General features: G+C 34.3%; 1 protein-coding gene across 1 annotated transcript; it reads left to right on the forward strand.

The window, feature by feature from the left end:
• The first annotated feature begins 341 nt into the window (after positions 1–341).
• On the forward strand, positions 342–27,719 carry LOC145690742 (uncharacterized). Its single transcript, XM_081765935.1, has 2 exons — positions 342–1,800; positions 23,109–27,719. Exons 1-2 carry the CDS (start codon positions 1,448–1,450, stop codon positions 24,301–24,303), a joined length of 1,548 nt encoding a protein of 515 aa, XP_081622061.1. The 5' UTR covers positions 342–1,447; the 3' UTR covers positions 24,304–27,719.
• Positions 27,720–27,758: the final 39 nt, after the last annotated feature.

Consider the following 27,758-nt stretch of genomic DNA (forward strand, 5'->3'; position numbering starts at 1 on the left):
TACTGTTTGACTATGTATAGTGATGGTAGTGACTCTGTATAGTGAATTTCGTACGAAGAAGATGGAATTTCGTCAATTCTTGGTGAGTACATTTTCACTTTTTGATTTTTAACATATTGGAAATTTATTTCTTTCTATTCGGGAAATTTTGCAAGCTATGGGGAAATTTCAGGGCTTTGGGAGGGAAGTCTGTTATTCTGAATCTCACAACACTGGTTGAAACATATTCTGATTCGTGTATAGTCGAGACGTTCTATTCGTCCCCAACCGGCTTCCTTTGTACTCAAGCAGAAAATTTGCCCTAACCGCCCTCATAAATAACACTCCAAATAAGCCATAAACGGCACGTGTTCGGTGTCGAAGTAATACGTTGTTGCCATCGTTAAACTTTTATTATCGATGGATATATAATAATAATAATAATAATAATAATAATAATAATAATAATAATAATAATAATAATAATAATAATAATAATAAAACACAACAATCATTAAAGGAATTCAGTATAATAGTATGGACAGGGGCGTTCAAGGACGGATTTCTGGGAGCGGCAAAGAAAGATTGTATTTTATTTTCTCATCAGGCTTTTGCGGCACTGCCTTGCGGGGGGAGGACAGGGGCGAACTACTTAACATGTTTGGTTCGTACAAGCGTTATCGTTATGGAAGTTACATAATATTAACAATATGCTATATTTAAGAGTAATATAAGCACATATCATGAAACTAATGATTGATTTCTTTTTTCTTTTCATTACAACGAATTCAAATTAAATTAAATATTTCAGTTTAACGCCCCAGAATTATGCTCTCCAAGCTAAAGGAGACGGAAGGAGGATGCAATGAAAACAAAAGTAACGAAAAAACAACTAGATAAATCTGACTTTCTGCGAAGACTACTGAAGAACAGTAAGCAAGAGGGTGAAAATTGCAACATCGCTTTCTTTTTCAGCAGGTCAACTGGCAGGCCACCCTCAACTGGAAGGACATGTTGAATTATCCCTCCCATGTAACAAAGAAACACGCGGTTTCCTTCAATTGTGTTCCGCTTCCTTTGTAGCCGCGTGGGGATGGTTCGAGCGATTTTACTATAACTGCGTGGGAGTTGGTAAAAACCTGTCATTCTAGAATTCTCTCTCTATTCGTAAACACCCTTTGTTATATAATACGCTTTTATAAATTTATTATACGATTAATATTTTTAATAACTACCCAATTGACTTTGTTACCTGAAGCATTAAACTGGAGAGGAAGAAGAAGAACTATTGTTTTCAAAAATCAATTATATACAGTACGTTATTAAAACCTGATCGTTTGTTTATTGGCAGTATAAAGTTGCTTCTTTGAACGTTCTTGTAAATCAATTCATTAACACTGGCAGCATAAACTATAAAGGAAGTATAAGAATAGCGTCAAATTTCTAGCCTATTAAATTTGAAGTGAAAATGGCTGGTGAGGCGTCTGTTAAGTTGGAATTGATGTGCAAAGAAGAAATTGCTTATGACTTACCTCAGGAAGATCCACTCGAGGGGAAAGAGTGGTCATACGAATTGATGACTGACAACAAAGAATTAATATTACCTACAATGGAGGGAGAGCAAACAATGGAGAAGGATGCAGCTATGTATACTTTGGATGCGAAACTAAACGTTGGTATGTTGAAATCAGAATCTGCAGTACAAGATCATCCTGCGTTAGAAACTCTAAAAAAAATAGTGGTTCAAGAGACTTGCGCATCGTACTCTAAGGACTCCCAACAATTAACAGCAAAAAGTACAAATTCAGTTCGGGAAGAAAGGTAATGTTCAATTTTTCATAAAGTAACTGGCTCAGATTGATAATATGGTTCGGAAAGTTTATAGATTAAGCAATACTTCGCAATAAATATTTAGGTGTGGGAGATGTAAATTAATAATCTTTAATTTGGAAACGGAATGGCACATATATACCAGCTATGGCGTATACCAAATAATAGTAATAATATGGATAACATCCGTACGAATCTTTTGTTTGTATCTTGATGAAATAGTGATTACTTTATTATTGATCACACTTTTTCAATTTTTTTTTGTATATATTTACAATATGGGTGCTCCCCGATAGTGTTATACTTCTATAGAGGCTTTTGCAAAGATAAAATCGGGAGAATGAAATGTATCCCAAAATTTTAAATATTTACGCTTGAAATCTGGTATATTGGAACAAAAAATATGGACGTTTGTGGCTTTACTCAGGATGTAGCTCGAATGGGTCTATCCTTACTTTTCTGGAGGGCTTTGAAAGACATTAACAAAATACAAGATAAAAAGGAATTCTAACCAACAATGGGTGTTCAGTAATTGTACAGGTCCATACACAAATTCATTTCATACTCATTTCTTTTTAAGGAAGTAGTAATTTTGTATTTTCAGCAATAATTTCTAGGGTATGGGCTTCCATTTCTCCATACAGGTTCACTTTAAGTGCTTAGAGCACGAACACGATACAAGGATTATTGTACAAACGAAATGTGCCAGATTGCCGCTAAAAGAAAAATATTGCTATGTAACTTAGAGAAGGGTGCAGGATGTTGGTCCAATTGGAAACAAAGGGATGCGTCGGATAGGATAAAGTGGGTTCACTGAAGGTAAATATAGGCCTATAGGTAAACACGAGGATAGCACAAAATACTGTATATAGCAGGGTCTGAAATTGATTGGAGTACTCCACACTTTGTGGAACTGTATGAAAGGAGTGTGGAACTATAATTCTTAAAGTGTGGAGTGGTATTAATGTGAGTACTTTATTTTTCTCGGATTATGCATTTAAACACGTTTAGTGTGTCAAACTAAGTCTTACTGATTCAGTACATTCATTATGCAATGGGTTACTCAATTCCATATAACTGCCAGTATATGATATTAAGCCAGAGTTAATATGTATAGGTGTCTCCTAGATGGCAGGGAAAACCATTGCCAATTTTGAGGTGAAGGGACTTTTTAACTATATTTAGCTTTCAAACGTTTTCGGTTGCATTCATATAGTTTAAAATATGCAACTAACTGCACGTTTATCTGTTGTTTCAATAGGACATTACACTTTTCCGAGATAATGAAATGTGTTCGTTTTGTAGACAAAAATTACACGATCCTTCGAATCCGTTATAGAAATATGTACTACCAGTTATAACATACACCAATAACCGCCAAAAATTTAGCCGAAAGACCATAAACTCTCAACAACCAATCATAACTCAGGAAATATTATCCGTTCGTAAGTTGCATGGGAAAAAATTTCGGTAGCCGGCCCGGGTTTTTTCTTTTGTCTAGATTCGTGTTCGCTGTTAGTGGAACAGAGGAAGGAAATAAAGAAACAAAAGGTAAGCAGTTCTTCCTTTAGTTCGTCTTTATGTTTGCAGACACATCTGACACATGGTTCTTATCTAGTTGTTTTACCGGTACTTTGTGCCTACAAGCAGTGTAGAGTATTCAATATTCCAGGTTGCTGGGCGTTGGACATTAGGTCTATTTATTTTTATATGGAACATTGGAATTCAAAGCCTTAGTAAAATTATACAGGGATCCCTCCAGGAATTTCTTGGTGTGGGTACCCACTACTGACTAAATGTTACTCGGTTTTGTGAAATCGCGCTCACAGTCAGCAGTATGAACAGGTACAGTAGGCAGTAGCCTATAACGCAGTAAATTTGAGCCATGTTGGAAAAAAGAGTACATGGTTTTGTCAGTGGAGAAGTACTTAGTCTTAGAAGAAGTCAGTGTAATTTATAGATAAATAATGAAAGCTGCTAAATCCGATAGTGATAGTGGTACCAGTTGTTAAATTCATGTTCAGATTCCACACTGACGAACCTGACGACCAGTTATTGGCATTTCTCAGCAAGTGGCATAATTATAAAATAGTAATAGGGGGCGATGTAAATGCACATTTTGATGTGACTACTGACAAACGAACTGTCCATGAGTTACTTAATCTACTCAGACAACGTAATCTTCAAGTGGTTAATCGTAAACCGACTAGAGGCACAGCGTGCTTAGATAATGCATTTACCAATGTAAAATCGGAATATTTAACCAGTAATGTATGTCAATTTCCTTTCTCAGATCATGATCCCCTGCCAGTCAATCTAAGTACAACAAAAGTAGAATCCTGCAACTTAGTTTTCCCACCACCGAACTTATAGCAACTAGGCCCATCACAGAAACTAATGTGCAAAGTTTCATTCAACAATTATCGTGTATAAACTGGGAAGTAAACATTAAGTATGATAACTTAAATGCCAGCGATACATTTGATCTCTTTTTAACAAAGTTTCTTAATATGTTTGATATGTGTGTGCCTAAAAGGGTGGTCTGATATAATTCATCAAAGAAAACAAAAACGCCATAGCTGGTCTATATGTGCCATTTCGTTTCCAAATTCATGAAAGAAGAACAAGATGCGTATAGGTGAAAGAACGTGGTATACCCCAGAACTCTCTGCCATGAAAGCTAAAGTAATGCAGTATTATAATATATATAAGAATAAAATGACTAGTGAATCCAGTGATATTTATAAGTCTCAAAAGAGTAAATATAAATCTGCAATGAAGGTAGCGAAAGCAACATACAATAAAAATTGCATTGAATTATCATCAAATAAATGCAAAACTGCATAGAAGATAATCAACAAGGTAAGCAATAGTAATAATAATAACAACAATAATGTTACGCTGTCGCCTGATACTCTTAACACGTATTTTGTTACTTCCGTAGAGGAAATCAAGAAAAACAATGCAAATACTAATGTAAATATGTATCAGTGTTTAAGTCAACATAGTCCATTTAATAGTTCTTTTGTTATTAACCATGTTAGCCCTGATGATGTCATAAAAGTAGTTAAAAATGAAAACTTCTGACAGTAAGGATACATTTGACATATCGAACAACCTTATAAAAGCTATCATTAATCAAATTGAGCAACCCCTTGCAATATGCTTCAGTAAATGTTTCTCTCAAGGTATTTTTCCTAAAGCACTTAAAATAGCAAAAGTGTATTCCCATAGTATAGTGTATAGTGTTATAGTGTAGTGTAGTATAGTGTTATTCCCATATACAAAACGGGAGATCGATCGTGTTCATCTAATTACCGTTCAATATCCCTTATTCCAGTTTTTTCTAAAATTATGGAAACTATTGTTAAAGATCAGCTATATAAATGTATGACTGAGCAAAACATAATTCTAGAAGCTCAATTTGGATTCAGATCTGGGAAACCCACAATTGATGCAGTAGAATCACTAACGAAAAAAATATATGAAGTTTTTGAAAATAAGGGTTTTGCTCTAGCTACATTCTGCGATTTAATGAAATGAAATGAAATGAAATGAAATGAAATGAAAATGTCTTTATTGAAGCGGGCGAGGTTCAGCCATGGCTGCTCTACCACCTAACCCTTGTCAAAATAATACAATATTAAACATTACACATCAAAAGGAACAGAAAAAAACTTTAAAAAATACAAGTAAAAGAATAAATCAGAAAATAAACAAGTGACATATGCAATAAAAAGTATCGATATTGTTGGATTTAGCTAAGCTCTTACATAAAACTGTACATGTCGTAAGTGCCAGAGGCCAGTCGCTGGGATTTCATCAAATGTGATTTTAATGAATTTCGAAATGAATTAAATGACTTTATTTCCGTGAGAGCTTTTGGTATCGCATTCCATACTCTCGGACCTGCTCTAGAAAATGATACTTGCACTATCTTCAGTTTCAGTCTTTGTACATTGAATTTCTCACTGTTACGCGTAACGTGAGAGTGAATTTGTGACCGCTTTGTAAATTTACAATATAAATATTGTGGGGATTGAGTTTTAAGGATTTTATATATTAGACAACTATAGCGTAGGTATCTTCTTCTCGACATTGTTAAAATGTCGTTTCTATTTAGCACTGGTAGGATATGTTCCAATTTCTTTAAGTTAAAGGCAAACCTAATGCACGAGTTCTGTATTTTCTGTATAGTTTTAGAATTGTAAACAGAGAGAGATGGTCCATATACAGCGTCACAGTAGTCTAATAACGGTAAAACAAGAACTTGTATGAGATATAATTTCATAGACTGAGAGAGAAAGTCTTTGGCTTTGTAAAGTCGACGTAATAAAGTAATAGCTTTATTACACTGAGTAGATAATATCAAGATAGATCAAATGATTTAAGTAAAGCATTTGATTGTGTAGATCATAAAATTCTATGTGATAAGTTAGCGTATTACGGATTCCACAGTAGCAGTTTAAACTTTGTAAAATCCTATTTAAAGGAACGTAAACAGATAGTCAGTGTTAACAACATGCATTCAAACATCTTAGAAGTGAAATATGGGGTACCGCAGGGTTCTGTTCTGGGTCCAGTGCTATTTTTAATAATCATAAATGATTTGCCGCTAAATACTAATACCACATCAATTCTATACGCGGATGACACTACGCTACTTAACATAAATACAAGCTTTGAAGAAGTGTATATTGAAGCTCAAGCTGCATTAAGAGAGGCAGCGACCTGGTTTAAAAGAAATGGTTTTGTGCTAAATCAAGATAAAAAAAGTAACCTTTAGTCTCAATCACTGCAATGATAGAGGAAACTATGATATATCTTAGGTTAAATTTCTTGGTATACGTATAGACAGCCAACTAACCTGGGAACAACATGTCAAATATGTATGTACAAAGCTCTCCCGAGTGCTCTTTTTGTTAAGAAAATTGAAAGATACAGTTCCTTATGAGTATCTGAGGAATTCATATTTTGCATTTTTTCAGAGCATAATTGGATATGGGATTTTGCTTTGGGGTAACAGTAGCCAAGCACATGATGTTCTAGTTTTGCAAAAGAAAGCCATCAGGATTATTATTGAAACACATGATAAAGAACATTGCAAACTACTATTTATCAGGCTTAAGATAATGACAGTAGTTAATGTATATATTTATCAAGTTCTACTTTATACTAAGCAAACCCTGGTAAATATGACACTCAGAGATGAAGTACATACATATAATACTAGATTGTGTAAGAAAATTTATATACCCTTCACTAGATTGTCGAAGATCAAAAATAGTTATTTTGTTATAGGACCAAAGCTATTTAATAAACTAACATCCTCCATGCAACAGCTGCCATTTAAAGTTTTTAAGAAAAAGTTATATGACTGGTTAATAACGAATCCATTTTACTCGATTCAAGAGTTTAGTGAATGTCAAAACATTGTGTCCTAGTTTGCAATATCACTTTCTTTCAAATATTATTAGGTTGTTCATAATAATATTAACCAATAACTGATTGTCTGTATGTAATGATTATTTTATATATATATTGTATCTATAGCTATGTATATTTCATTCGGACGTTGTCTATTGCTTGTAAAGCTCAATGACAATAAAATATTCTATTCTATTCTATTCTGTACGGCAGTCGGGAGTACGCCTAGCACTGATATACAACAGTTCGACCTTAACTAGACCGCCGTATCAGTCTCAATTTAAAATTATTAGTTATCTTAGTTCAGAATAAAGGTGCGAAGATTATTCATTTTGCTATATGTGAAGAAGAATATAAAGGTTCATAATAGCTATCATTCCAGATCCAAAACTCCTCTGAAAATAAATCCTTTAAATTCTGTTTATTCCATTGAGTTCGTCCCAAAAATAAGAGCGATAATTTTGCGATATTAATACTCGATAAAGCTGGGGCTACATGCATTTTAAGCAGACGAAAATAACTTTTTATGTAACATATAAACATAAAGTAACTGCTAACAGATAATTTGCAATCGTGAGTATATTGTCTATCTGTCTGTGTGTATGGGGGTGGGTGGGAAGGAATGTGATTTTCGTCATGACCCGAGACTTCTGATTACGATTTTTTTCTTTTTGCTGCAAGAAAACAGACAAGCAGAATAAGATGTACTTTCAGAGATACATAACAAATCAAGTTTGCTATTAGTTCTTATTGTTAGAATTAACTAAAATTAAATATGTAATAAACTTTTATTTAATTCTAACAATACCAGCCTATATAGTAAAATTGATTTGGTATACATGGATGAAGATAGATTTTATTCTGTCCCCCTGTTTCCTTGGAAAACATTACGTAACTTTGGCAATAGCCTCGTAACATCACAAAAACGCGTTCTTTCATAAATAATTCATGATTGCATATAATCTGTTAGCACTAACAGAAAAACGCTTATTTTCTGAAGATTGAATGTAAACTCAGTTTCTTTGCTAGCCCCAGCATTATTGAGTATTTATGTCGCAAAATTGCGGCTCTATAATTTTTGGCACGACTTTACGCAGTGCAAATTGGGATTAGTATTTTATGGTACATTTCTCTTTCTAATTTAGGATACTGGTACTCAAAGGAGTCTTCTGTCCTGGCTCACAAAAGATGACAGACCCAAAGAAAAAAACAGAAGCGCCTCTGTTCCAAATGCCGTTGATGATGTTTCAACTGAACCTGAAGGAAGTCTACCATCTACTGTTTCTAACCTTTCCGTTGTAGATGATGAAAGAGTGAAAAATGACGGCTCTGCTGCTGCAGCAGCAATCTTTTCATCAATGCATAGTTCCCAGCTACCAAACTCTCAAAAACATAAAGTGAAAGTACTAGAATTTTTACAGAAATTCGGTGAAGGAAGAAAGCGAATTAGGTGTATAATCTGTATGGAGCATTTGCATAATGTCAAGCGCTTTAGAACTAGCGAACAGTACCACCTATTTGTACAGAAACTGGAGCAGAATGCAGACAGGCAATCATCGACAATCATATGTCGTCTCAGCATCACGAAGAAGCTCTTAAGGCTAAAACATTTTCACCGACGACATTTGAAGAGAAATGTAAAGAATCCCAACTACTAAAAAAGTTTTCGGCTCAAAATGTAGAAAAAGCGAAGAAGATTGGTGCATCCAGACTGATGGCTTTCCTGAAAGGTCAGATGTACGCAGATTCATGTAACAGTGATGTTAATATACAACACACAGTGTTTGAACCCAAGTCCTCAGACTTCTTGTATCTTAATCCACCATCTCACGCCGAACTGTAGATTGCATTGTTGAGGCAGATATAGAAAATGTACGAAAAGCCCTAAAAAACGCACTAGCTATATCACTGAGAAGCGATGGTAGTGTCGACAAAATGCAGTTGCATAATCATCACGTTATGGCCAATATTGATGGCAAAAAGGTTAAGAACAAGTTACTGTTCCTTGGCTTTGAAGAACCAGAAGGAAGAGAATCCAAAGAGCATGTTACAGCGTTACGAAAATCAGTAGAAAGAGTAATGCAATGGAAAGAACTGTTTCCCAGAGTGATTTCGATAGTTACATTAATACAGGAGAACACCAAGGAATGTGGAAATTGTTAACTGATGAAAGAGTTGCTTCAGGTGAAACGTTGCCTCGGTTGAAAATTTGGTGTGTTGCCCATCGCATTAATTTAGCATGGAAAGATGTCACCAAGAATGTCCAAGAAGTTTCATCTCTCATACAAGCAGCATCTGGACTGTGTGCTTTCTTTCACTCTTCAGGGCAGCGAACGAAAGGTTTAACGATGGTAGCTTCAGAAAATAATTTAGAAGTTTTGCACTACCCAGAATATTTTGACGTCAGGTGGACAGAATTTTTATTCAGTATGCTCACTACTCTCCTAAAAAATTGGTATCCAAGCTGCTTTACTTGCAAACGGAAAGCCATGGATGTAATGAAGCTAATGGTCATCTGCGTAAATGGATAGAAGTAGATCACCTTCATCTTCTTGTCTTGTGACAGACACTCTATCCGTTTTCAAGAACTGCCAGCAGAAGTTTGAGAGTGATGAAATACTTCTTTTGGACATAATAACAAATAAAAATAGGACTGTAGCACAATTGGAGAGTATGAAAGAGAAACCTCTGTTAGGTGGGTGGGAAGAAACGTTTTTAAACGAACGTGTGCAAGAGAACGTCAACGGAGAAAATGCAGTACTCATTATATGGTATTTAATTTCATCGTAACAGACTTCTCAATAAATCCCATGACTAATATGTCAGTGAGAAAAGAGATTTTACTGTAGTACGCTACGAAGTCCTGCATTCCATAATTAACTTTGTTAGTCAGCGTTTGCTGTATGAAGACAGCATTATTGTTTGGAACCTTGGCGTGTTTAGCAAGAGGATATAACTCATGATGCCCTAAGAGAATGCCACAAAGTCACTTGTCCTGATACAGATCTTCTGCAGTTCGCAATGCAATATAGAGAGGCATCATCGTGCAGTATGTTGAAAGGTCTGGACGCTAAAAGCCTTCTCATGAAAATCTGTCGAAATCAGTCATTTCATGCTCTGTCAACAAGTTTAGCCCAAGTTGTTGCTTCGAAGCCATTTTCCTCCGATGTTGAAAGACTTATAAGTGACTACAGCATATCGAAAACAGGTAACAGACTCTCTTTGGCTCCCACTACTGTGAAAAATCACCTTCACGTTAATATAAATATGGGTCAGTTGGAACATTTTAACCCAACCCCTGCTGTTATGAAATGACTGGCCAGAAAGGAAAGGCGTTTTGAAGTTGGTAGGAAGTCAAAGGAACAGCCCTGGTATAACGGTGTATTTGCCTCGGCAGAAAACAGATTGAGAAAGCGTGATGATCACGAAAAAATGACAGTGAAATTCTTATGACAGAAAAAGTGACTTTTTTCTTCCAGTGTGACTATTTTTCTTACCGGTTTGTTTTCTGTATTTTATGCTTTAATACAATACAATTAAATATGTATCCTAATGTGGCTTTAATTTTGTTTGCTCTAGATGCCAAAATTTTCCAACATAATAATAATAATAATATTTTGTCGCAGGTAAACATGATGTACTGGACAGAAAACTGATTATATATCAAAACAAATGCTGACTAAACAATTTTTTCTGCACTATATAAAATTTTTACCAGTGTGGAGCTGTGATTTCGTTGAATTTTAGGCCCTGGTGTATACCGTAGATTTACCTATCTTACGTCTTGAATACGTATTTGTACGTTCCTAAATATTTTATAAGTAACTTCCTGAAATGCTTTCATAGCTTGCATTGCTTTATTGAAAAACAACAAAAAAACCTATCTTTTGCGGTTTAAATCCTTTTTTGTTTCTTTGTTTGTTTAAACCAGGGTTTTTGGTTTAAATAATTTGCTCTAGGTATTTATATCACAGAAATCAGTTTGTTTTCGCTTTGGTGTTATTATGCAAGAACCGGGTTATGCTGGAAGGGGTCACATGAGCTTAAAGCGGAGTCCAAACCGCTTCTCGGATTACATCCGAGAGAAATTGTCTTCCACTAAACTCGGACTGGGACTAATTAGTCAAAATGTGGTACGCCTGCCGACTTCTCACAAAGGACGTCTGATAAAAATACTTTGTTCTGATCTTTACATACTTGTTTATATAATTGTCAAATGTTTTTTCAGGACAAAAAAATAGACAATAGCACACGTGAAACATTATACGGAGTTGAACATGGACAATTTGAAAGTACTGCAGACTACACAAGAACTAATTTAGTCCAAGTTAGTTCACTACGACTTATATGAGTCCAAGTTAAAGAAATAGAACGACTTAATTTCCATATTAGTGATAAAAGTGAATTGAGTCCACTTTGGCTCTGACACATTTATACATAAATAGATACCAAAGATACTTATGATTTTGAACAAATTCCTCTCGAGGGGTTTGTATTCCTCCCCCCAAAAGAAAGGTCGGCATTTCGATGAACTTTATCAATAGTAAACATTATTGAAACTATAGAATATTTAGAATTTTCTTTCATTGCTATTGCATAACAATAATAACAGATTATTAAAAAATCACAAAAGAGACATTCATAAACTTATATAAAAAAAGAAGTTACTTCTGTAGATTAATCTCTTTGAGTAATGAATGGTGAATTTACTTCTGATTATACTACGAACCATATACGGGAGTGAAACCTGATAACACACAAGTGTGTCTTCATGAAGCTTTCACGAACTAGTGTTGGATAAATTCCCGAGAAAATATTTTTCATGAATATTGCCGGGAAAGATTCCCCAAGATGGGCATTTTTCCGGAACTTATGTACAGTCAGAACGAATATTGCATTCTATTACTATATTCTGATTTCAAAGAAAAATTCGTTTTTATCACAGTATGTTATTACTGTTGTACCCAGAGTAATCTTTAAGATGTATATTCTGAAAGATGTTATGTTATTTTTATTAATATTCTATTATATTTAGAGAGTGTGCTTAAGTCGATATTTACTTACTATATGCCCTATGAAAGTAAATATGTTTCAACGATGGTATAGTAAGTCCACATACTTTTAAACCACTAAAAAATTTAAATTTATGTAAGTGGCTTTTTTCAACTTGACACTACTATGATATTATAAGCATATTAAATTTTGAAATATTATAAACAATTTTGTCAACATTTACGCAAATATGTATGTTCACAATACTTGCAAGATACTTTCTTATCTTTACAATTTTGCATGTAATATTGCCACACACGACCTTTCTTCCTGCTCACTTCTCGAAATTCCATGCGTTAATTAACTTGTAAGAGATGTCCGAGTACCTCTTCAGAATTTCAAGTCAGAGAGAGGAGACCGAACGACGTATATTACTAACGGTGGTTCAGTGTATATTAATAGTACTTCATCTCCATTTCTACATAATTCTACATTACCACATGGTTCCTTTTCATCATTTGTAAATTAGTACTTTGCTACTTTTGGCTATTGTTTAGCATTGGGGGGGCCAGGTTTTGCACTTACTTTTTCGCGATATTCTATTCCGAAGCGGTTATTTTATGGTTTAATACGTTAAATTACGTTACCAGCATTAAATTCAAATACGTTTTGCAGAGCGAGCGTTAGCGAGGGAAGGCGGGTTAGAGTCCCGGATGGAACGTTTTCTATCTTTGTTACCAACAAATCACTTTCTTTTTTCACATCACTTCCACTTACTTTTACGGTTTGCATAAATCCCCTACTGCCCTAAAAGAAATGTGTTCCATATTTTCTTTACTACTTGAATACCAGTATCAACTCAATTCTTACGTAAATCATCCTATTTTTTTCCCTAGTTTTGGCCCCCCAATACTAAACAATTACCTTACTTTTTAGCGCAAATGGAAATTGAACCTAAAAAATCGTGTTATTAGCTATCTAATGTACAATCAAAGATTTTAAAATTTTTAATCTTCAAATTCTTGAGAACCTAGAAGTAAATCCTAATATATTAAAATAAAGGAATTAGTCATATGGTTCTTATAATTTTGAAGATAGAGTAAAGAAATTGAAATAAATTCCTCCCCGGGAATTTATAGGCCAGGGAAAAAAACCCGGGAATATTCCCATTTTTTAAATTCCTTCTCACCGGGAATATTCCCACTGCCCCTCACTATTTCGAACACACACTTTTACGAACATTTTTCGTTTTTTTTTGTTTAAACTAGTTCTTTTAAGCTAGGGATAGTACCAAAACCGAGATGGATGTTTATACACCGAGACGAAACGAATATATTAGGATTCTAGGTTTTCAAGAATTTGAAGGTTAAAAAATTTAAAATTCTTTGACTGTACATTATATAGCTAATAACACATTTTTTTAAGGTTCAATTTCCATTTGCACTAAAAAGTAATGTAATTGTTTAGTATTGGGGAGCCAAAACTAGCAAAAGGTAGGATGATTTACAGAAGAAATGAGTTAATAGTCGTATTCAAGTAGTCAAGAAAATATGGAACACATTTTTTTAGGGCAGTAGGGGATTTGTACAAACCGTAAAGGTAAGTGGAAGTGATGTGAGAAAAGAAAGTGAATTGTTGGTAACAAAGATAGAAAACAACGTTCCATGCAGGGCTCTAACCCGCCTTCACTCGCTAAAGTTCGCTCTGCAATGCTGTCTGAATTTAATGCTGGTAACGTAACGTAACGTATTAAACCATAAAATAACCGCATCGGAATAGATTATCGCAAAAAAGTAGGTGCAAAAGCTGGCCCCCCGATGCTAAACAATAGCCAAAAGTAGCAAAGTACTGATTTACAAATGATGAAAAGGAACCATTTGGTAAATATTGTATCGTTTTAATAATGTTTACTATTGATAAAGTTCATCGAAATGCCGAATTTTCTTTTGGGTGAGGAATACAAAACCCTCGAGAGGAATTTCTTGAAAGCATAAGTATCTTTGGTATCTATTTTTGTGTAAATATGTCAGAGCCAAAGTGGACTCAATTTACTTTTATCACTGATATGGAAACTAAGTCGTCGTATTTCTTTAGCTTGGACTCATATAATTCGTAGTGAACTAACTTGGACTAAATTAATTCTTGTGTACTCTGCAGTACTTTGAAATTGTCGATATGCAACTCTGTATAATGTTTCACGTGTGCTATTGTTTACCTTTTTGTCCTAAAATGACAGTTGACAATTATATTAACAAGTATGTAAAGATCAGAACAAAGTATTATTATCAGGCGTCCTTTGTGAGAATTTGGCAGGCGTATCACTTTTTGGCCAATTAGTCCCAGTTCCGAGTTCTAGTGGAAGACAATTTCTCTCGGATGTAACCCGAGAAGCGGTTTGAATTCCGCTTTAAGCTCATGTGACCCCTGCCAGCACAGAATGTGACTCTAGTGTTGTTTTCTCTTGTTTTCATTGTGTTTTTCTTTCTCGACATATTTTTGGCTACATGTTTAGTTAAATTCTGAAACTGATTTGGTTTTTTATTTTACCATATGATGTTATCTGGAGTTGCAAAATAGCCGGCTTTTTTGAGTCGATGGTTTTTTGCACATAAAAGGCGTCTTTTTTGAAAAAAAAAAGAAAATTTTGACTTTTTTCGTTTTCTTGGTTTTTCTGTTTAAATAACTTTCGTATTCTAAAGTTAAATAAGATTCCATGACCGAAATACCATATTTCTCTCTGGGATTCACCATCATGATGGATAGAGCCCATGGTTTTTGAATTAAAGTAAACATAAAGTACGTAGTATTTGAGGGCAATTTTAGAAGCTATTTAAATTTATTTTAACTTTTGAATTTCGACATTTTGTTTCTTCTCTAGATCATTTCTTTTTAGTCATCCGTGTTTCACTTCTTTAGAGCTTAGTACTCTAGCTTCTAGCACATAATTAAACTTACGTTTTCCATTATATCTGTCAAAGCGTACTTCCACATTTCCGTTATACTGTAGCTGTGCTAGAAGGACACAACCATGAATACCATTTAATAGAACTAATCAGTATCGGATTTAGAAAAATATATGGGAGGGGTTCCTCTGAACAATGTTTGGTTTTTCTAAAAATTACTCACTTTTATTTAAGAGTAACTTAGGTTTATGGGTATAGGAATAACAATTATTTCGTTTCGTTTGTATTATTCAGCTATAATCTTTCAGATACAACCTTCAAGACCATTTTATATTGATAATCAGTGGCAGATTTAGAAAAGTATTTTGGGAGGGGCTTTTCTTATTAATGCTCAGTTTTTTTTTCTAAAAATTCCTAATTTTTTATTTGAGGAAAGCTCGAAGCTTATGAGTAAATTCAAAATTAATATTTAGTTTGTTTTAGAAATTCCGTAATTTCGGGGTAGAGGCTTCAATCCGAAAGACATCCCCACCCTAACCCTCTTCGCAAATGCATCACTGCTGGTAATTACTAATAACAAAGATTTAAAAACGATTAGAAAGTAAGTCGGCCAGGACTCACAGTACACGCACTATCTCTACATTCACAAATGGAATTAAGAAAAACTTTTGTTAAAATGATTGAATGCGGGGTTGAATCCCGTACTTCACGATAGAAGCGCAAAAGCTAACCACTCACTCATGTTTGTTGTGGAGTTGTGCTTAACTTAAATGTATTCTCTCTCTTTCTCTATGGCCACAAAAGCTCTCCATTGACTTCTATCCTTATCCAATTCAACCCAATTTCTACTCTGTATTTCTATTTCTGCTAGGTCCATCTTAATATTGCCCTCCCATCTGAGCCTAGATTTTCCTAATGGATGTTTTCCGATTGGGTTTCCAGTTAAAATTTTGAAAGCGTTCCTACTTTCTTCCATTTTGGCCACATGACCTGCTTACCTGAGCCTCCTAGACTTGATGACCGTAACAATGTTTGGTAAACCGTATAAATTATGCAGTTCCTCCTTATGAAGTTTCCGCCATTCCCCATTCCCGTTCCTCTTGGGTCCAAATATTCGTCTCAGAATTTTATTCCCAAATAATTTCAGTCTGCGTTCTTCCCTCAGCGTAAGCGACCATGTTCCACAACCATAAAGCATAACAAGCATGATTATCATTTTATATATTTTAAGCTTTAAATTCCTTGACAGAATTCGCGACGACAAAATATTTTGAACTGAATAATAACAAGAATTTCTTGATTTCAGTCGACATTTATTTTCTTTTAGGGTATGATTTTGGGCTGGTAATACTTGATATTTGAAAGTATCCACTGTGTCGAATGTATTAATTGATATTTTAGCGCATTCATAATTTGCTGTATTACAATCCTTGTAAACTTACTTGTATTTAGATTTCTCTGTATTTACTCATGCTCCTGCAAGCGTTTAATAAGGCCTCTGCATTTTTTTTGTTTGTTCTCCTATCAGATTTACATCATCAACATACACCATAACCTGCTGAATACCATTCAACTCTAGGTCCTGGTTCCTATCTTTGATTTTTCTTATAGCGTACTCCGAAACAAAGCTGAACAATAAGGGAGATAATGCATATCCTTATTTCAGGCAAATCTCGATGTGGAAGCTCGTATTTTTCTACTCGAACTTTACTCTGGGATTCATTTGAACACTTAATAAATCTAGCTTTTTCGGTATTCCAAATTCTGTAAGAATGTTGTACAACGTTTCCCTCCTAACCGAGTTGTAAGCGTTTCTAAAATCAATAAACGGTTGAGGTACTGGGTAATATATTCCCATTTCTTTTCGAGTATTCGTCGAATGGTAAATATCTGGGCGATTTCGACTAAATCCACATAGATAATCTCCAATAATTTCATCTGCGTATGGGGTCAATCTTATTAATAGAATGTTAAGAGAAATGCTTCGATTACTATTACAATCAATTTTGTCGTCTTGTGAATTGGAACAGTGATTGATTACTCTTTTTAAATGTATTCCATAGTTTTTTTTTTTTTTTTTTTTTTTTTTTTTTTTTGTAGAAAAAGGTTTCCTAACGATGTAAACCGTGATGGTTGTTATATGTTCTACAGCCTAGGAAACCATACGCTCGGATGAACCATCTATTACGTATATGATTCATGAACAGAAAATTCGATACTTTGCCGATTCTGAACAAGCTTAAGGAACAGTCAGTGCATTACAGAATTTGGGGCTTTACCGATTTTGCAGATCCGAAGCACCTGAGAGGTGGTAACTGATTATTACATATGTGATCAGTCAGTGAAAAATTTGTTCGAAATTATCATACAATGTATATGAAAGTTAAAGCTTAACTGAAAAATTTCAAGAATGTGCAGAGCCACTGGAAACAATGCTCTTGATGTGCAGATTTCTCTCATGTTTTTCTTTATTTTGCTTCAAAAGGAGGGTGTGTGATATTTTGAAGTAAAAATACTACATACAAATTTGCTAGTTATTTGTGTATCATTTTTTAAAGCTATTTATTGTATATAAGAGGTTAAAATATTATTACATATGTTGGTTAATCCTTTGGAATTCATAATGTAAATTTTTTAAGAATTTTAAAAAATCTCATTGAAAGTCATGGTTTATTTTCGAGGTTTCATATTATTATTTCCATCAACCACTAATTAAATGAGTTTTTTGTTGTAAAAAAGCGAAACAAAGTCTGCTTTATCAGTTTAAAACAAAATTTTAAAAAAAGCCCAAAATTACCCAAGCAAAAAAGCGAAGCAGAAAAAACCGAGGTTTTTTCAAAAAAGCCAGTTTTTTCCAAGCCCTTTCATCTTTACTATTATCCCGTGCCCTTTGATTAGTTTTTTTTTCTAATACCAATTGTGTTCTCACTTTTACAAGGATGAGAATGGGAAGCTGTGGTGGGCGCAGACCTGAAATCATTAGAAGGGCGCACTATGTCTAATATTATTACACATTCGCATTTTATGTTTAACTGGCTGATCAACTGTAGTATTTAAGTTCCTATTACAAAAATATCGTTGCATACCGTTTAAGTGCTCAAAATTAAAGTTTCAAAACCAGATAATATCATTCCGTTACACTCAATAAACCAGCTACGTCAAACATAAACTAAGGACCTTAGAAGTCAAGGGCAGTAATTGACTTTTGGAATAAATTTATTTATGCCCAGGAAATGGATTCTCCATAGTGAAATATATAAACTGAAAGGAGAACCACGACGCAAGTCATTCATTGGTAGATCCTCGAGTGGACTGTGATGTGGTTCTTCTGGTTTGCATATTGTGCTGCGGAGAATACTTCTCAGAATATAAATAAACCTTATTGGAAAAGCCATGTATAAATTAGGTCCCTTTTATTATGGGGGCCTCAATTGAGCTATCTGATAACAGTGCACTAAATGCACTTTCGAACTATCAGTAAGGAGAATGAACTATGTGGTTTTTCAAGATTTGTGATAAACTAATCATTTTTGAAGCAGTGGTAGATATATTAACATGAAAATGTGATGTAAACATGTGGCAATTACCATTTTTGTGGTAACTGATATTCTGAGTTTTGCTCTTACTTGTTGACAGCTCGAAAATGCAGTTATGAGAGTTCACTTTGGTTTCAGACAGCTTAATTACTATTGATACAATACCACATTATATATATTCAGCCTTTAACTTTTATCACTTTGAACTGTTTGCATGACATGAAACAAGGACGTTCTTACCTTTCAGAAATCTTTTCATTTGTGCACTATCATGACAGAGTTTGGTAATTATGACACATTTATTCACTTTATTTAGTATATCACTTTCATATTGCATTAACAGAAACGATTCAACATTATCTTGACCGATATTAGCCCTTAATCTAGATTTAATAATCTTGAGTTTGGAAAACGCTCGTTCACAACTTACTTGTGTATGAGTGGTCGTATGGAGGAATTTGTACACTTTAAAGACCTATGTATACCATAAGGCATACATGCGATATTCATATATAATTTTGAACTCATACGTGAGGCAAGATTTGCAAGCTTTATGTTTATTTCCTACAACGCTGGTTCAATTTCGTGTCATCATGTTTCCTCTTCATACTCACTACTTAATCATTCAGTATCCTGTTCACTCACAGCATCTCCGTGCGATGTCTTGGAACAAACTTCTACAAATAATTTTAGTTTTTCCGTACGTTTACCTTTATCTATACTAGGGCTGACAGATTTTGTTCATTGCATTTGTGGGTAGTTCGTCTCCTAAATCCAAAATCGGGCTTGGATCGAAACACACGAACTCGTAAGAAAGATGTTCGTGTTTCGAAAACCAGTCAGTCTTATTCAGATTGAATTATGAAGGACACCATTGAAAAAACAGAATCTGAAATTTTCATCTTCTCTATTCCCTATGATTTCATGAGATGCCAACTCAAATCACACGGTTACATTCTATTGAAAGAAGATTTTTACACTTTCGCAAGGTGGGCACGGTTTATATGGATGATCACAGCGAAACGCATACGTCCTCCTGGTGTCTTCGGCACCTGCAACTACCGCTCCACGCGAAACCCAACCTCTTACGCACCTCGTGGCTTACATTGACAATCCCTTTGCTAAACCACTGTTACCTTATTCTCAGCACCTGGTGTGAAATGACCCAAAGGGAATTTCTCCGTGATGAACAACGCACTTTCGGAACTGCAGCGCACTAACGGATGCAACATAGCTTTTTCATTATTTTGTCCAAGTACTGTGGGAATCGTCAAATAATTTAAGAGAGATTTTTATTTCGTGGTTATTGCAATGAAGAATTTGTTAAAGAATTCGTGTATATTTTAACTCAGTGTGATGTAAAAAGTCGCGAAATATGAAAACTGTACGCGAGGTGGCAATAATAATTATCATGGCACGGCATCATATCATTCGTGTACTACTTCCCTAGTGTAATCATTAACGAACGAACTGACACCAGCGGGACTATTTCAAAACAAGCAAACGAAATGAAGTGAATAGTTTATACCCAGTTAGGAATGTCTGGAGAAATGGTAAGTGTATTAGCGTAAATTGAACTGTATTAAGCGCAGAATTCAACTTTAACTAACTTGCAACCACAAATTTAATGAAACGACCTAATGATTTTACCTTTCTTCAGACACTATTACGTTTTGACCTTGAATTTCACCATGAAACCATTCTTGTCAGGAATCTTATAAACACACAAAATTTGAAAGCAAACTAAGGTTTGTAACTACTCTTTACAGCTCTTAAACGGTACAACTTCTAAAGTATTCTTCTTACCTTCTTCTTCCAAAACAAAACGCAACGAATTAGTAGCTATTCCACAATAATCTACCAGGTTGGAAAGCTGTGAAAAGAGGTACCGTACTAATTCATCAAAATTGACAGAAGGCCATTTTATAAATTTTACGTTTGAAAATACTTGTTTAATCGAATATTTCTGATTAAAACGTACACATTCGGGATAACATTGATACTGACTTCAAATGAGCAGAATATCGCTAGAAAACCAAATATCTAGACATGTAGAAATTTGGGCCTGAAATCCAAATTAAATATTGAATATATTACAATCACAAAAATAGAAAAAAATGAAATGAAATCTTTGAGTTTTACGTCCGACGGTTCACAAAATAGATTAGACACATACATAGATTATTTATCTCTGTCGATTCAAAATTCAGAAAAACGATCGTGTGATATTTCACTATATTTGACCCAAAAGCTGTTGCTTGTAGGGAGCGTAAACCGTAGGCCGTTAGGTTGGTCCAACACTGCTTCTCCCGGCGTTTGATGTACCATGCAGTAATATGGTTAATCATATTCGATATTTAATCCTTTAGTATAATAGTTAAAGGAACCTTGATTTTTAACAATTTCCATGTTTTCTTTGTTTAGTTCTCTTTTACCTTTCCTAATTTTAATTGTCCGAGTGTATTATTCCAATTTGTGCTTTTTGCTTAACTTTTATCATGTTATGCGCTTCCTTTCGATGATTGCGTTTAGCTACATTACTAATTGGAATTTTTCCACATGTTTCAGAAATATTCGTTAATTATTTCTTTTTATTCCAATTTTTTTATCACTTGTTGTAGTCAGCCAACCACTAAAGTTTATGGAGGTTAGCCTTCTAAAAAATAGTACTTCCGTCCTCCAGTTGAATTGTTTCAGTGTATGTCTGATAGCTGGACACCGAACATGACGATACTTACATGCCCCAAGACATGATATGCCAGGGTATTTCTCCAATTGGAGCAAAAAAGAATGAATATTTCGGCATCGCTTGAAGACCCACTAGACAGAAAGGATAAATTGCATTCACGTTGAGTTCTAAGAGATGCAAATAAATGCAGAGAAAATGAATATAATAATATTCATCATGCAGAGAGCGAGAAAGCATGGACAGAACAACGAATTGAAAGTCATAATCATAAACAATCTGCGTTTCCCTACAGCCACATGTTTCTGTCTTGGGTTTTCTCTAAACTTATGGAATAAATCTCTTTTAGTGGCAATAGCGAACATAATTTACAATGCTTAATTCCCTCAAAAACAAACTCTAATACCAGACTTTGAATCGAACGCAGAACATTTCGAATGAGTCTCACACTCTGTTCCCGTAGGTGAACAATCTAAGGTGTGTGTTTAAATAACCCACGAAACTCTATACTGCCATAAAGTTGCCCCGGTTCCATTTCAAGTTTGCATTTTATTTACGGTCTTTAGACGTCTATAGGTTGACATTTGGCTTCAGAGAAAAGCATTTGATGTATAGATCAAGATCAGGTAAAACTTAATCCAAAATCTTCAAAATTACTGTTGCAGCAAATTACTGTTAAAACCCCACTTAATTGTAGACACTCAACATATTAAAAGAAAAAATATATATTTCAAACATTTCAGCTTCCTGTCTCATTTAATGTGATTTAAAACATATCCATTATTCGGTATTCAGATTTTAGCATTTATCTTTACACGGCCCTTTTCACTATTAACGCATGCAAACAATAATGACTAAAAGTGTTTCACATTCCTAATAATACTCGAGGAACATTGTTTAGAAAAAATCCTGTGACAGCTAGATTACAAACCTAGTAGAGAATTTTTATTTCTCCTAATGGCATTTACCAGGTTATAAGAAATTTAAATTCTATATTTTGAGCACAAACGTACAGGCATTAGTAATAGTCTAAGGGTCACAAAGGTGCAAATGCTTGTCCACAATCCCTTAACGTGAAATTCAGGAGTCATAATATGTATTTCAAAAAAATAGTTAAAGATCACAAGAAATTGAAAACTCTCTGCTTCTCAAATGTATTCATTTCATAATTGGGCTTGAATATGTATCAGATGTAACCACGCATCTATATATTAATAAACGCGAAGATTGTAGTACCTATTAAAATTTACATTGTCACAGCTATAGATTTTATACTGATTGAAATTCTTTTTTTTTTTTTGAATAACTTAAAAGTTGTTATACTTTTCCTTTGTTTTTTGGTGGTCATAGAAACAGTATTTTGAGCTGCAATTGAAACAAGTTCTCGCGATTGTTCAATATTCTGACACAAAAATTGATGACATAAATATTTTAGCAACAGCGGATCTCTATTTTTATTTATAACAATAAAATGTTTATTCAACATAGCACAAAATAGGTTTTTTTTGTAGTTACTTGAGTTAACAGTGATATCGTATTTGCAAATAATTGTACAAATTACATATTGAAACCAAACTATGTGCTCTTATTTTTAGAATAGAGACATATGGAATCACCTTGTGAACTGTCGTTTACATATTCCTACAAAATTTCATGTTAATGGAACAGAATTATGAGATTCAAAGAATGATTTTATTTTTTGTTACTTATTAATAACATTCATTTACAATTCTTTATTTATTTAATTTGTTACAGGCGCTATAGCGAATTTGCTCTTCACAGAGAAGCGAATTCCTTTATTGCGTTAGGAGAAACCTTTTCTTACTCTGATACGAAATCTCCAAAGCAGTCTGTCAATGGATTTAATCAATCACCTTTCTCAAGACATATGCAAACACATAAAAGTGAAAATCATTTCACGTACCGAAAGAGTGTTAAAAGCTATAGTCAAAGATCAACATTCTCAACCGAAAAATTAGTACATACAGGTGAGGAATCCCACATCTGCGGAGAGTGTGGAATGTTATTTAGTGTACGTTCAAATTTTGTTACACACATGTTAACCCACACAAAAGAAAAACCTCTGAAATGTGAAGAGTGTGGACGTACATTTCATCTACGATCAAGTTTGGTTAGACACATGTTAATCCATACAGGAGATAAACATCACACATGCGAAGAGTGTGGAAAGGGATTTAGTCTACGTTCAACTTTGACTCAACATATGTTAATCCATAAAGGGAAAAAACCTCACACATGCCAACAGTGTGGAAAGGGATTTAATCGACGTCCTCATTTGGCTGCACATATGTTCATCCACACAGGGGAAAAACCTAACACATGCCAAGTGTGTGGAAAGAGTTTTAATCAACGTTATAATTTGGCTAGACACATGTTAATCCATACAGGAGATAAACCTCACACATGCGAAAAGTGTGGAAAGGGATTTAATCGACTTTCAAATTTGGCTACACATATGTTAGTCCACACAGGGGAAAAGAATCACACATGCCAAGAGTGTGGCAAGAGATTTAGTCGACGTTCAACTTTGACTACACACATGTTAATCCACACGGGGGAAAAACCTCACACATGCCCACAGTGTGGAAAGAGATTTAATCGACGTCCTCATTTGGCTGCACATATCTTCATCCACAAAGGGGAAAAACCTTACACATGCCAAGTGTGTGGAAAAACATTTAATCAACGTTATAATTTGTCTAGACACATCTTAGTGCATACAGGAGATAAACCTCACACATGCGAAGAGTGTGGTGATGGATTTAGTCGACGTTCAATTTTGTCTACACATATGTTAATCCACAAAGGGGAAAAACCTCGCACATGCCAAGAGTATGGAGAGGCATTTAATCAACGGTCTTCCTTGGCTAAACACATATTAATCCAGACAAAACAGATATACGTGCCAAGAATGTGGAAGGGAATTTAATCATGGTTATGACATTCAAAAAAACACCTTGATACATACACGTAAAAAAGTCTCATCTGCAAAGAGTGTAAAAAAAGGATTAGTAAACGTTCAAATTAGCTACGATAGTAATAGGTAAATTCCTCGGAAGATATTTTTGGGGAAGATTCCCAAGATGAGAATTTATGTTAAATCAAAAAGAAAATTTCCTTCTATTACTATATTACAGATTTCAAAGTAAAATTAGTTTTTATATCACAGCATATTATTACTGTTGTCCACATATGATTTTTTAAAATGCATATTCTTAACGGTACTATGTTACTTTATTAAAATTTTTTATATTTAGACTGTACGCATAAATGAATATTTATTTACAATATGTTCTATCAATTGAATATGTGCGGCAAATTATATAGTAATGTGTATAGTAGTAGTTCAAATTTATATGTAAGAGAATTTGCTGAACATGACTCTATTACTGATATTATAAACATTAAATTTATAAATGTTATGAACCAGTTAGATTGGGTAGAAGCTAGAAGATACATGTCTCACCAGTGCACCAACATGTGCGCCTACTCATTTATGTTTACAAAATTGGAAAGATACTTATCTTTATATTTTAGCACGTAACATTGCCATACACGACCTTTCATTCTACCTATTTCTCGAAATTCCATACGTTAATTCATATGAAAAAGACATCCAACTACTTCACTCAAAGGGAGGAGACAGACCGACGTCCATTGCTAATGGTGATTCAAGGTTTATTAATAGCGCTCCATCTCTATTTCTACATAGTTCTAAATTACCTTACAAAATGGTTCCTTTTCATCATTTGTAAATTAGAACTTTGCAAATTTTGGCTGCTATTACATTGGGGACCAGCTTTTGCACCCACTTTTTTGCTATATTCTACTCCGGTGCGGTTGTTTTATGGTTTCATACGTTAAATTACGTTGCCAACATTAAATTCAGATAGCGGTGCAGAGCGAGCGTTCGCGAATGAAGGCGGGTTAGAGCCCCGCATGGCAGGTTGTTTTCTATCTTCGTTGCCAATAATTCACTTTCTTTTCTCACATAAATCACTTCCACTTATCTATCCGTTTTGTATAAATCCCCTACTGCCCTAAAAAAAATGTGTTCGATACTTCTTGACTACTTGAAGATCACTATACACTCATTTCTTCCGTAAATCATCCTAGTTTTTACTAGTTTTGGCCCCCCAATTCTAAACAACTACCTTACTTTTTAGTGCATATGGAAATGGAGCTTAAAAAATATTATTAGTTATATAAAGTACCGTCAAATAATTTTAAATTTTTTAATATCCAAATTATTTAAAACCTGGAAGAAAATCATAATATATTAACATAAAGTAATTAGTCATATGGTTCTTATAATTTGGAAGATAAAGTAAAGAAATGAAAATAAATTCCTTCCCGGGAATTTATAGGCCGGGGAAAAAGACGCGAATATTCCCATTTTTACATTCCTTCCACCGGGAATATTCCCACTGCCCATCACTATTAGTGATGGGTAAATTCCCGGGAAGATATTTTTCGGGAAAATTCGAAAAAATGGAAATTTATTCGGAAATTTATGTACAATCAAAAAGAAAATTGCATTCTATTACTATTTTATGATTTCAAAGTTGAATTAATTTTTATATCACAGCATATTATTACTGTTGTCCACAGAGGATTCCTTGAAGTCTATATATTCTGAACGGTACTATGTTACTTTATTATATTTACAGAGTACGCATAAATGTATATTTATTTACAATATGTTCTATCAATTAAATATGTGTGAAAAAATTATATAGTAACAGTTTAAAATTATATGTAAGTGGATTTGCTCAACTTGACTATATTACTTATATTATAAACACATTAAAGTTATAAATGTCATGAACGAATTAGATTGGATAAATGCTAGAAGATACATGTCTCACCAATTTATCAACATTTGCGCATACATATTTATGTTTACAAAATTTGCAAGATGCTTACTTATCTTTAGATTTTAGCACGTAACATTGCCATACACAACCTTTCATTTTACCTATTTCTCGAAATTCTATACGTTAATCCACATCAGTGGCGTAGGGAAGGGGGGGGCGGAGGGGCCGGCCCCCCCAAAGAGTTCCGACAATGTACTTTAGTACTTTGATGTTTGTAATTTTTTATATATTTTTATGTTTATATATTTTTTTGTTTGTAATTTTTCTATATGTACCTATAACAGCACTTGCCCCCCCCCAAACACACATCCAAGCTACGCTACTGATCCACATGGAAAAGAAGTTCGAATACCTCGTCAGAAATTCGAGACAGAGAGAGGAGACAGACCGACGTCTATTACTAATGGTGGTTTAGGGTTTATTAATAGTACTTCGTCCCTATTTTTACATAATTCTAAATTACTTTACAAAATGTTTCCTGTTCATCATTTGTAAATTAGTACTTTGCTACTTTTGGCTGTTCTTTACCATTGGGAACCAGCTTTTGCACCTACTTTTTGCGATATTCTATTCCGATGCGGTTGTTTTATGGTTTCATACGTTAAATTACATTACCAACATTAAATTCAGACCGCATTGCAGAGCGAGCGTTGGCGAACGAAGGTGGGTTAGAACACAGCAGTGTACGTTGTTTTCTATCTTCGTTAGGAACATTTCACTTTCGTTTTACACATAAAACACTTCCACTTACCTTTCCGTTTTGTATAAATTCCGTACTGCCTTAAAAAATATGTTCGATACTTTCGTGACTACTTGAACATCACTATCAGCTCATTTCTTCCGTAAATCATCCTACATTTTGCTAGTTTTGGCCATGGTAGAAATAAGATAAGGTAAACCCACGCGCAGCCTGCCCGTTCGCGTGACGTCACCTTCGACACCAAATCACTGACCCTCCGAACAAGATGATATTGTCGCGCCCTCTCAGTTGACAGGTTGCTAGCTGTATTTCTATTGAAAATTTTCTACGTTTTCTTTGATTTTAACATTTGGTTAACTTGTTATACGCTGTTGTGTATGACATTTTCTATGTATAAATATTGTATTTTGTACTGTACAACTCATCTGTATTTGTTACATTGACTCTAAAAGCTTTAAAAATACCCTCATGCGCTGTGTATGGCTGTAAAATGAACACAAGAGAAAAGTTGGTGAAGAGAATGCCAAGTTTCATTCATTTCCAAAGCAGGAGGATTTAAGCAATTGTTAGAATTTTACCAAATGAATAAATATACTGTATACAGTAACACAACATATGTGTTCTTTGCTACTACCACTTTAAATACTGCTTTTGGCATTAATTTGCTTATTATGTATCTCTCTATATAAAAGAACAAGTCCTGACTGACATTGATCAAGGCATAGATTTTTTTTTTTTTTTTTTTTTTTTGAGAAATCCAAAGGGGAAGGAGAGAAAGATGAGTGGAAATTATTATCTTAAAATCTC

Source organism: Thermobia domestica, chromosome 7 (assembly GCF_964235325.1).
Source record: "Thermobia domestica chromosome 7, izTheDome1.hap1.1, whole genome shotgun sequence".
Classification (NCBI taxonomy): Eukaryota; Metazoa; Arthropoda; class Insecta; order Zygentoma; family Lepismatidae; genus Thermobia; species Thermobia domestica.

Coding starts and splice junctions, on each gene's coding strand:
- LOC145690742 (XM_081765935.1), top strand. CDS start 1,448: ATGGCTGGTGAGGCGTCTGTTAAGTTGGAATTGATGTGCAAAGAAGAA. Junction 1,801..23,108: donor AATTCAGTTCGGGAAGAAAG/GTAATGTTCAAT, acceptor AATTTGTTACAG/GCGCTATAGCGAATTTGCTC.